This window comes from Fimicolochytrium jonesii (assembly GCF_025526975.1).
Source record: "Fimicolochytrium jonesii strain JEL569 chromosome Unknown EV422scaffold_12, whole genome shotgun sequence".
Classification (NCBI taxonomy): domain Eukaryota; kingdom Fungi; phylum Chytridiomycota; class Chytridiomycetes; order Spizellomycetales; family Powellomycetaceae; genus Fimicolochytrium; species Fimicolochytrium jonesii.
In genome coordinates, this window is record NW_026515679.1 from 98,943 (window position 1) to 109,086 (window position 10,144).

Genomic DNA, 10,144 nt, shown 5'->3' on the forward strand with positions numbered 1-10,144 from the left:
CAATTGGAGTCGCGCGCGTTTGAAGCCACATTTGCTGCATATGCATAGCATAGAGAGGATTTGCTCGAAACGAAAAAAAAACCATGCTATGTATAACACTGGCCTAGATCTATAGACCAACGATTCCTCGCTCCGAAACCTCATATATGCACTTTCTCGACGGCAGGTTTGGCGCAAAGCAGATCTCAAAGGTACGGGTCACGCATGCGCGGGTAGTGTCTGCATCCAGCACCGCATTACATTCCTCAGCATGGGCCGGGAACCTGTTTATCCGCGACAATTTGACACGGGCATTGACCATGTTTGACCATGCGAGCCCCAGGCTTGGGCGAACATCACTGGCGTTGCCTGCGCCCACAGCGCCCGAGACGGTGAGAAAGGAGTCCGCCCCTTTTCCCCCGCCCAACTTTGCTCCCTGGCGCACATTATCAAACACATCGACAACTTGGTTGAGGCAGAGAATGACGCACTGATGCTCGTGCGCTACCTTCTTTAGCGCGGCGCCCATCTCATAGAGCGTCCGGCTGCGCTCAATCGCCGTCCATTCCGCCGTGGCCTCGTCGCCGCGAATGTTTGCCGCGATAGAGTCAATAACGACAAGTCGTACGCCCAGTCGTTTGACAGAGGGCTCGAGGAGGTGGCAGAGAATGTGATGTTGGGTTTCGTGATCGCGGATATGTATAATATGCGTGCGATCAAGCACTATCGAGGAGTCCAAGTCGGGAAAGCGCGAGGCAATGATCTCGTGGAAACGCCCGATGGGAAACGGCTGCTCGGTCGCGATGTACAGACATCCTAAGCAGGGTTTGGGAAATAGTAAGAAGATGAGTCTGGAAGGGGTGCCGTCTTGTTCCAATTCCAGACATACCAGTTCCAAGACCTCCATGTTCTACTGGTGCAGCCGCCACGGCACTAAGTTGTAAAGCCAGCTGCGATTTGCCTGAGCCGCTCTTGCCGTATATTTCCGTTAACCCAGGATGAAAGCCTCCGTGCAGCAAGTCGTCCAGCACAGCATCATGTGTGGACAACAAAGGGAGCCGGAGTGAATCCACATCCAGCATTGTCCGGCACAATCCATCTAGAGAACAAATTGTCTTGGAGGCCTCTTCGAGCAATATCTTCGCATCTTTCGCGGAGAGCTTCAAACGAGTAGCTAGCTCGGGAATAGACGAGAGCACGACATCTTCTACAATGTCGATTTGTGCTGTGTTGAAATGGTTGGAGAGGATTACACCGAGCACAAAGACAGGCTCAGGAAAGAATTCATTAGGCCTCACCTGCTCTCGCTGAATTGAGGATATGGGGACTAAGATTCAACAACCCCACGTCCATCGGACCCCTTTTCCGGATAAAGAGGCCAGAAGTCCTGAAGCGGACGTCTTGACGTCGACAAGAGAGCACAACGATGGTCTGCTTGGTCTCTGTGCTTCTTAGAACGCGTCCGAATCTGTCCGAAAGGCCCTCATGACTCAGCGCTCACATACAGTACGTACGTGATCTTGTAAAATTGTCTGTGAAATGGACTTTGAAATGGTGGAGGAACTACTTATAGATCAGGACACCATAGTTAACGCGAATTGACGGGCGTGCACCCGCGTCGCCCCATAGAGCCAAGAAACTGGTTGACAATATTTTCCAGCGGAATTGCCGGTTTCTTTTTTCCACAAGTTTCCTTTGTCAAACACACAGACTATCATAACAAAGTAAGAGTGTCAAGTCCGGTTCCGACAATCTGTCTATTCAGTAGAAAAAAAATCAATGCAAAATGTTGCCTATTCATCCCCCATCATGCCTTCTTCCTCAATCCACGCCTCAATCTCAGCATCCGCCGAGACCTCCACATCACTGTCACCATCCTCTCAGTCAATAACCAGTGATGTTGGCGTAGAAGCGGCCAGTTGATCATTCAAAACAACATGCTTCTTCTGGATATACCAGTCTTCCCATCTCACGGCCTTTGCAACCTTCCGTTTCCATGACTCCACGGAAACCTGGTCAAATCCTCGAAGCACCAGTTCCCTAACCTTCTTGAAGTTGCTCCCGTCGTTGTTCTGCGCCACCCAATTCTTCACATGTCCCAATGCAAGCTCAATCGGGTTCAGCTCACAGTGATAAGGGGGAAGCCAAAGAATGCGGTGTCCGTATCTCGCAGCGATGAGTTCACACTTGATGCGGGGATTGTAGCCTCTCTTGGTTGCCATAGCCTGCATCGATGCCACTGTTGCCCATTTCCATCCAAGACCTGTCTTTTTACTGATCCGCTTCAACGGGACCTGCAGCTCTTTTTCATCCACGCCATACTTCTCCTTCAACATGGTCATCAGTTCTTCTGCCTTCATGCTGTTAAGGCGGGGCTCATCCAAACCGCGGTGGTAGGAAGCGTTGTCCATCATAAAAACTGCTTTGCGCAAAAGTTTGTTGGTGCAATGATCACATAGCGCCTCAAAATATCTGTAGATGAGAAGAGTCAATAATTGCATTGTGTATGTGTGTATCATGTCATACCTTTCAAAATTCTCACAGTTCATGTTGTCATTGTAATCTCCTTCTGACTGAGTGGCGGCAAAGACGACGGGTTCTCCAACCCACCCATCAGGGCCTCCCGCATGCACAATGATGAGTCTTGGTCCTTTGTTCCCTCTCTTCACTATTGTAGTTGCGTCCACCAACCACGTCTTCCGCTGGACATGGTGCTGATTGCAGTATGTTTCATCTAGCCACACCCCCATCTTGCCAGTTGGATTGGTACGCATCTCCATCCTCGCTCGCAAATACTCTGAGCGCTTACGGTGAATCTCGAGGGTTTTGGTGTATGACTGACCGGCTGAAGCGTTGGCCCAGCTAAAGCCAAGCCCTTTAAGGATACGGTTGATAGACTTTCTTGATATGTTGACCTTCCACAGCTCAACCATACGCTGGCGCACAATGTTTAACGAGACTGGGGAGCCTCCAGCGTTGAGAGTATGAACCAGCTCTCGGATATCAATTTTCATGGCACGGTGGTTCAGTCGGAGACGTTCGTACTTTCCCCTCTTGTCAACGGACTTCTCAAAGGTTTGGGTTTGACGGTACTCCTTGCAAAGCGCTGTGACGGTCTTGTTGCCAACTCCACAGGCCTCTGCCGTTCTGCCACGTGCGTCAAGTGCAGCTGGGTTGCCGGGATAGTTGTCTGCGTGAAGGTAAAGGAATCTCGCCATTCTGACAACCATATATTTTTCCTCTATGGTCAAGGGCTTCCCACGAGAGCGAGAGGGAACAGGAGGGAACAGGTCTGTGGTTGGGTTGGCGGTGTTGCTGAATCTAGGTGAGCAGCGCAGCGGAGTTAACTGGGTGGCCGGTGTTGACTGGGTGGCCGGTGCAGACTTGTTTGTAGGTGTTGAGGGTGGTGCACCACATCTAGTCCAGCGCGGGGAGGCCATTGGCACACTCAGGAGGGGCCTGTGATGGGCCAGGAGGTCTCAGTGTGCTGTGGGGAGTCAGTTTGGGACTCGCAATGGCGCAATGGCAATGGCGCAATAGCAATGGCGTCGGAGTGAGGAACAGGTGTATTTGTCGCGTGAACCTGCGGGCGTTTCTGTGCGCGCATACGTTGCGTTAACTATGGTGTCCTGATCTTCTTTTTTTTTAGGAAGTAAGAACGGAATCCCAGTGAAGAAGAGTCACCGTCAGTCAGATGGGGCGCGCGTGGCGGCCGCTGAGCCCTGCCCGTTTCCCCGGAGCGGGACGCCATGCAACGCGCGTAGAGCTCTGTCTGCTTTGCAGCCATAGAACAAAGTTAAGCTTACTTCTGCAAATTCGAAGGTATATGCTAATCTTTCCCCTCGGGCTCGCTCGGCGGGCCTGTTTGTGCGCACAGGCACCACGGCAAAATGCAGCGCAGAAAGTCTGATCCAAGCAATGAGGCTCATCATCCAGGTGACACGACTCCACCCGATTCCTTCAACAAGGCCACGTTCGGATCGGGAGTTTCCTCGGTGCTTGAGAGTTTCGTGCTTGCCCCGTCTTCGTTCGAAAACCGAGCGACCGCAAGTCGGTCCGTAGAGGACGAGGAAACTCAAGAGCTGGACCTGGAAGCTGGAGTCTCGATTATTTCGTCATCGGAGGAGTGGGTAGCCTCCGACAACAATATCACACATGATACCCGGCCGGATGGCCTCCGAAGGCGGATTTCAATGGGGACTCCTTCGTCGACTGCGTTCTCGCCCATTGGATCCGGTGACTCTCGGTCCCCAAAACGCCGAGGTCGACCGGTTGTAGCTGCACAGAAGTTCAGGAAGAAGGTCGTCAAAATCAGTGCCGAGTCGAGCAAGAGGGGAGTGAGAGCGGCTGGGAGCATTCTTCAAGATTTTCGACATTTCATTCTTAGAGGCGGAGTGATCGATGTGTGCATCGGCTTCATAATAGGCGGCGCGTGAGTTTGACTGGGGCGGCACATCTGTTAAAAGATCACGTACGTGTATTAAGGAAGCTCATCGAGAACAGGTTTACAACTATCATGACTAGCTTCACGCAAGACATTATTGGCCCCGTTGTTGGCCTTGCGTTAGGTTCAAACCTGCAGAATGCGTTTGTGATGCTAAGATATCCCGACTGCGCCGGGCAGAATGGAACCGACTGCTCGTCGCTGAAAACACCATCTCAAGTCTATGCCGGTATGTAGAATGGTCCATCTCCCTCGATTTTCTGTGACTGATGATAGTTTCGCAGCCGGCGGTGTTACTTGGAACTACGGAAACTTTTTCCAAACGCTTTTCAACTTCTTGCTTACGGCGTGGATACTGTTTTTTATGGTCAAGGTCTATTCGGCGGCCAGTAAACAGTTTACCGATCATAAGTCCAAAAAGGATCTCGAAAGGCTTTGTCCTTACTGTTTAAAAAAGGTGCCACTTCTAGCGACACGATGTTACCAGTGCACCTCCGATTTGCCGCCGCTGGACTTTCCTTCGACCTCAAAGGCGGCGCTCGGATCAAATAGAACACTGAAATCAGCATCATGCAGCAAATCGTGACCCACACGCCAGGAATATTTTTATTTTGCTACAAATGCTATGGAGTATCCTATTTCTGTCCAAAACTTTATCCAAAATTGTGAGGGAATCCATGCCAAGGGCTCAGGGGAACTTGCAAATCGTGGCCCGGGCGGTATCTGCGATGACGTCGTCCCACAAGTCATCGATCAGCTCCTCCCACACTTGTAGCTGCCACCGCTCTTCTTCCCAGTCGCCATCGGCGTTTTTGATACTTGTGATAAGAAGCGCGTCCAGGTTCTCTCCAAACCTTTCGGAATATTCCGCCCATTGCGCCACTTTCCGGCAAGTCTCTGTGATGAGTTGGTGCCTTCCCGGGCCACTCCCACGCCGACTGGTTAAGCTGGTCTGCAGGTCGTCGTATGCGAGGGGAAGGGCCTCGTTGATGGCGTCCAAAAGGATGGTTCGTCGATCATCACTGATCTTAGACGTCCATTGTTCGCATGTCTCCGAGGGCATGACTTTGGGGAGACTTCCCATTGATGTGAACGTGTCCAGATGTGGTAGGGATGCCTCTAGAACCGCTCGAGTGTAGTCCGAGGCGACGGACGACATGTCCTGGTATTGAACTTCCACGTCTGGTCCGTCGGACGCGTGCCGGCAGCGCAGATATAAATGGCACATCTGGCGCACGGAGTCCCTCATAAGATCGTTTGATATCAGGTGTGTCAGCGCGGTTGACACGTCGACGTCCTCCGGTCCGTTGACCGTGTTGTTGTACCACGATAAAATTTCTTCCCGGTTGGGAATGTTCCGTTCCTCAACGCAGATGTTGACCAATGCGTCATGCAAGAGACTGGCAAAGATAATTCCAATAAACGCGCGCGCGCTCTTTTGCCGCGTGGCCTCTTCGGGTAAGTCGGGTGCGCTAGGCGCCTCAATCGGAACATCTTCGAAGTCATCGGGTTCCTCATCTGCCCAATCCCCAAGCTCCGGGACATACAGGGGGGTCAAGGTTTTCGGTTGACCCGGTGCGACATCGTGTGATGCCTCGTCATTGGTAGATTTGAAGGGATCCGATGATCCCTTCGCTTTGTCGTGGGGTGTGTAAAGCGCGTCCAGGTTGCCCTGAGTTCCCGGGTGAGAGTGGTCCCCCTCATGGTGCTCAGTGACAAGTCCAACTTCATTGTCGGCTTCGACTAACGGAGCAAAAGTAGCGAGAGGTTGCGCTTCCTCTGAAGCCTGCGACGTTGTCGAGAGATGAGTACAATGTAAACTAGCGCAAATATGCCTATAGCACACTTACCGCATCCCTGTCGTGAACTTTATCCATGAAACCCGTGTTGGCCTCTGCATCTTCGTTGCCTGCCGCGGCCAATGTACTTGTGAGGTGCGTTTCTACCAATGCCTACGACGTTGGCAAAATGTTTAGCAAGGGTGATCTGGCGGGATACGGCAACATCGTACTTACCACGTTCCGGGCATCCTCCTGCCCAGCAATGCTGTCGCTTGCGATGTCTTCCATTGTCATTTGTTCGTCGAACGGAGCGGCGGATTCCTCCTCGCACACTGATGTAGATGAGACGTCCTCCTCTGCGAGTCTTTCATGAGACGGCGCGGCAGACGCGTCACCGCCCACCGATGGAGATACAACGTCTTCCATTGTAAATTCGGTCAACGGCACGGCGGATTCCCCATTGCACACCGATGTACATGCGACCTCTCCCACAGCGATTATCTCGTTGTTAGGCGCGGCTAATGCTTCATTGTACACCGATGTCGCCTCAACCCGAGAAGCAGCTGATCTTCTCTGCGCCAACGCTTCTTTGGCCGCCTGCGGGGTTCGTAACGCGACGATCAGAATATAATGTGGCGCGATGACTGTCACTGAAATGCTTACAGCTATGTCTTCAAAATACTCGGAATGAACTGCCCTTTTCATCTTTTGAAGGAGCGCTTTTCTCTCCTCATAAAGTGTCACCTCGTTGCGTTCCTACAAACAATCAGGTCGGTTATGAGGCGACCGTGGGGATCAAAGGGCATTTGCGGAAAGCTTACAATCCGTTCAAAGGCACGACGAGAAAGGCGACCTCTGAGGTCCAGGAGTTTCTCTCGGAGTGTTTTCTCGAGAGTTGCCTCTTCGCCGCAGAGGTGTACGAGTTCTTCTTCGAAAGCCTGTCGTATCTGCATTTGAAAGAAATGGAAAGTTTGAGTTTGTCTGCTCCCTACCGTGGTTGTTTGCTAAAACCCCTACCTCATCTAGCCATTTTTCGATGGCAACTAAAGGCATGGCCGCCAGATCTGCTCGGGGAACAGGAACGTTATCAGGAGCCTCCAGTTCCACCGTCACCACCGAAGGAACGACCGAAGGAACGACCGAAGGAACGACCGAAGGAGCTTCCGAAGGAGCGGTTGAAAGAACGGCCGAAGGCACGACCGCAGGCACGACCGGAGGAGCGACCGAAGGAGCGACCGAAGGAGCGACCGAAGGAGTGACCAAAGGAGCGACCGGAGGGACGAACGGAGGGTCGGCCGAGGGGACGACCGAAGGGACGACCGAAGGCACGGCCGAGGGGACAACCAAAGGGACGGCCGAAGAGACGGCCGAAGGAACGATCGGAGGAACGATCGAAGGAGCGACCAGAGGAGCGACCGGAGGGACGAACGGAGGGTCGGCCGAGGGGACGACCGAAGGGACGGCCAAAGAGACGGCCGAAGGAACGACCGAAGGGACAATCGAAGGCGCGTCTGCGGCGGATGGTGCCGAAACGAAAAGAGCAGAGACCGAAGCCAGGCCGCTTGCCGAGGCAATGTAGGGAGACTCCTGTTCCGGCGCTTGCGGTAGAACTGCCGGTTCCCGAGCGGACATTCGGATTCTGTTTAGCTCTACGACATGGAGCTCTGCCAGCTGCACAGCCTCCAGGGCGTTCAGCTCTGCAGTCAACTTTCTCGCTAAAGCCTGCGGGGACAGGCGCCCGCCCCAATCGGGGAAGGGGCTGCAAGCGTGCGGAGGCTCTTGCTCTGGCTCATCGCAAGTATCCCTGTAGCCCACCGCACCTTGCGGCACCGGTGGAGGTGAGTAAGGGTATTCGGCAATCGCCAATGGTGAGGTGCTGACTTCCATCGTTTGTGGTATGTCCGTCTGGCAAACCGCGTTTGACCATTCGATGATTGACAACGGTGAAGTTTCGGCTTCGATCGTCACCGGTAGGTCGGTCTGACATACGGCATTCGACCAACTTTTCTTCACGTCGCCGTCCGTCTGAGCTGCGGTCCGGGTGTAAATGTTGACGGTACTCAGGGAGTCCGGTATGTGCTGCGGGTCCTTTAGATGGATAAGGACCGGCAATCGTGTTTGAGGGACCACTGGCGTAGTTACAGGCAGTGCGTCCGAAAGCTGTAACACGTCTGCCTCAAAAGACGTATCCGACGATGTAAGTTCGTCTTCCGTAGAGGGAGCGGCATCTTTCGAGAGGCGGCCTTGGAGGGATCGCGCGGATGCAATGACCGCATCTAAATCCACCGGACGAACGTCCTCAGCCGATACGCGGTATGCTTCCTCTCCCTCACAAGCCAGAGCGAAGATGCTTTGGTTCCCAATCGGGGTGGGTGGCGTTCGGAGAGTCGGTGGATGGGGAGGAACCTCCTTCTCGACCGTCCTCGTGATCCCATCACCGTCCTGAGCCGCTGACGACTCGATCCTCCGCTGTCTTCCTTTCTTCGGGCTATGGCTCCGAGAGCGCGATCTGCCCGAGTCAACACCACCCGTCCGACGCTGCATTCGGCGAAACTCGTTCAAGGCCTGCAGACGAGCCGCGACCTCTTTCGCTTGAGCTGTAGCGACAGCGATTTGCTTTTTTCGCAGCTCCTTGCGTTCTTCAGCCTTTTCCTGAATGAAGGCTTTGATTTCGTCGGCTCCCGCTTTGTTGGAGGTCGGGGGGCGTTGCGTAGTGCCTGGGAGTCCGCTAGGGGCAGGTGCCTCGGCTGCGGCCTTCCGTGCTTTAGGCGACCTGACGTTCTTCTCGGGCTTTTCGTAGTGAATTGCCTGACCTTGCACCCTTGTCAGGCCCTTGCGAGGTTCGGCAGGTTGCTGCACGTTGGCAGCCGGTGCATGTTGAACAGGGACCAAGGGAACCCGGGTCGCAGGTTTCAATCGGTCGCTGCGGCGCATCGCTTTTATCACTGACGTAGCAGGAACTCCGTAAAGGTTGCCTGAGTGTGATATCTACCTCTCTAACGGTAGACTTCGTGGTGGACTCGGACAGCCGGGCCATCGGGTCGAGGCTTTCCCAGCGTTCTTTTATTGGGGCCGAACGAGAAACGAGGCGTTCCCGACGAGCTAACCTGTAGCTCACGGCGAGACGCGTGAGGGCTGAGGCCGCCAAACGGAGGTACAGTACAGTATGCTTCGGACACTTTCCAGAGTTGCTCCCATGTGCGTTTGGAACTGACAGAAAGCGACAGTGGGAATATTGATGCTGAAGGAAGCGAACATCAGCGCCCACTTGGATGTCTCCGTTGACGATTGGCCGTTGACCAGCATAGGTGGTATACTGTAGATTGTTGGACAGCTGTGGTCGGGGCAGGTGCAAAGACGCCATTCGCTTCCTTTCTGGACACAATGAAGTGTGGATGTATTGTTTTACTTGTTAAGATAGCAATATTTGCGTAAGCTGTGTTGGCCACCATCCTTACAGTACGCTGCCAAAACCTTTCCTTAGGGTGCTTTTCATAAGGGCCGGGTCATCTCCGGGTGTGACTTAATCGCGACGGCAAGGGACTTGCGCTGGCCACGTAAGCATCCTGCGCCCGATAGATGCCACACCGTGCCATTGACGCTCCGTACTATAAGCGCTCAGTGGGGGCAGCCTCTGGCGAACGGGACTTGGAGATTTTTGGTCCAACCGTAATACACAAAAAACAGGGCCCATTATTGACCCACGTTCCCTCTGACGTTACACTTCTTTTCCTGTTCTGATAGCAGTTCTATGACGTTCACAAGAGTGATTTGCCCCTCAAATACCCTCAGCACACTGACATGATACTTGAAATTCGCTGCCAGAGTCTGAGCAGACAGATAATCTGTCCAGCCATCCCCAACCTCGGCTCCGCTAAAACGGAAGACGTTGTTGCGGAAGATGAAGGTGGCACCAGAGGCGGGTGCATTTGGTACCAGG

At 53.5% G+C, this 10,144-nt stretch overlaps 3 protein-coding genes across 3 annotated transcripts; 1 reads left to right on the forward strand and 2 right to left on the reverse strand.

The window, feature by feature from the left end:
• Positions 1 to 109: 109 nt before the first annotated feature.
• Positions 110 to 1,190, reverse strand: EV422DRAFT_496440 (P-loop containing nucleoside triphosphate hydrolase protein; the record flags this gene model as incomplete). Its single annotated transcript, XM_053067874.1, has 2 exons — positions 110 to 795; positions 869 to 1,190. Coding segments are annotated over 2 exons (1,008 nt in total), but the record flags the coding sequence as incomplete, so codon positions are not given.
• A 3,114-nt stretch (positions 1,191 to 4,304) lies between these two features.
• Positions 4,305 to 4,925, forward strand: EV422DRAFT_490406 (large conductance mechanosensitive channel protein; the record flags this gene model as incomplete). Its single annotated transcript, XM_053067463.1, has 3 exons — positions 4,305 to 4,411; positions 4,483 to 4,652; positions 4,708 to 4,925. Coding segments are annotated over 3 exons (495 nt in total), but the record flags the coding sequence as incomplete, so codon positions are not given.
• Positions 4,926 to 5,056: 131 nt separating this feature from the next.
• On the reverse strand, positions 5,057 to 9,342 carry EV422DRAFT_529624 (uncharacterized protein). Its single transcript, XM_053070336.1, is given in 7 exon segments — positions 5,057 to 6,209; positions 6,274 to 6,375; positions 6,439 to 6,801; positions 6,868 to 6,960; positions 7,026 to 7,151; positions 7,222 to 7,330; positions 7,343 to 9,342. The coding sequence occupies 7 exon segments, from the start codon at positions 9,136 to 9,138 to the stop codon at positions 5,112 to 5,114; spliced, it is 3,687 nt and encodes a 1,228-aa protein (XP_052925345.1). The 5' UTR covers positions 9,139 to 9,342; the 3' UTR covers positions 5,057 to 5,111.
• Positions 9,343 to 10,144: the final 802 nt, after the last annotated feature.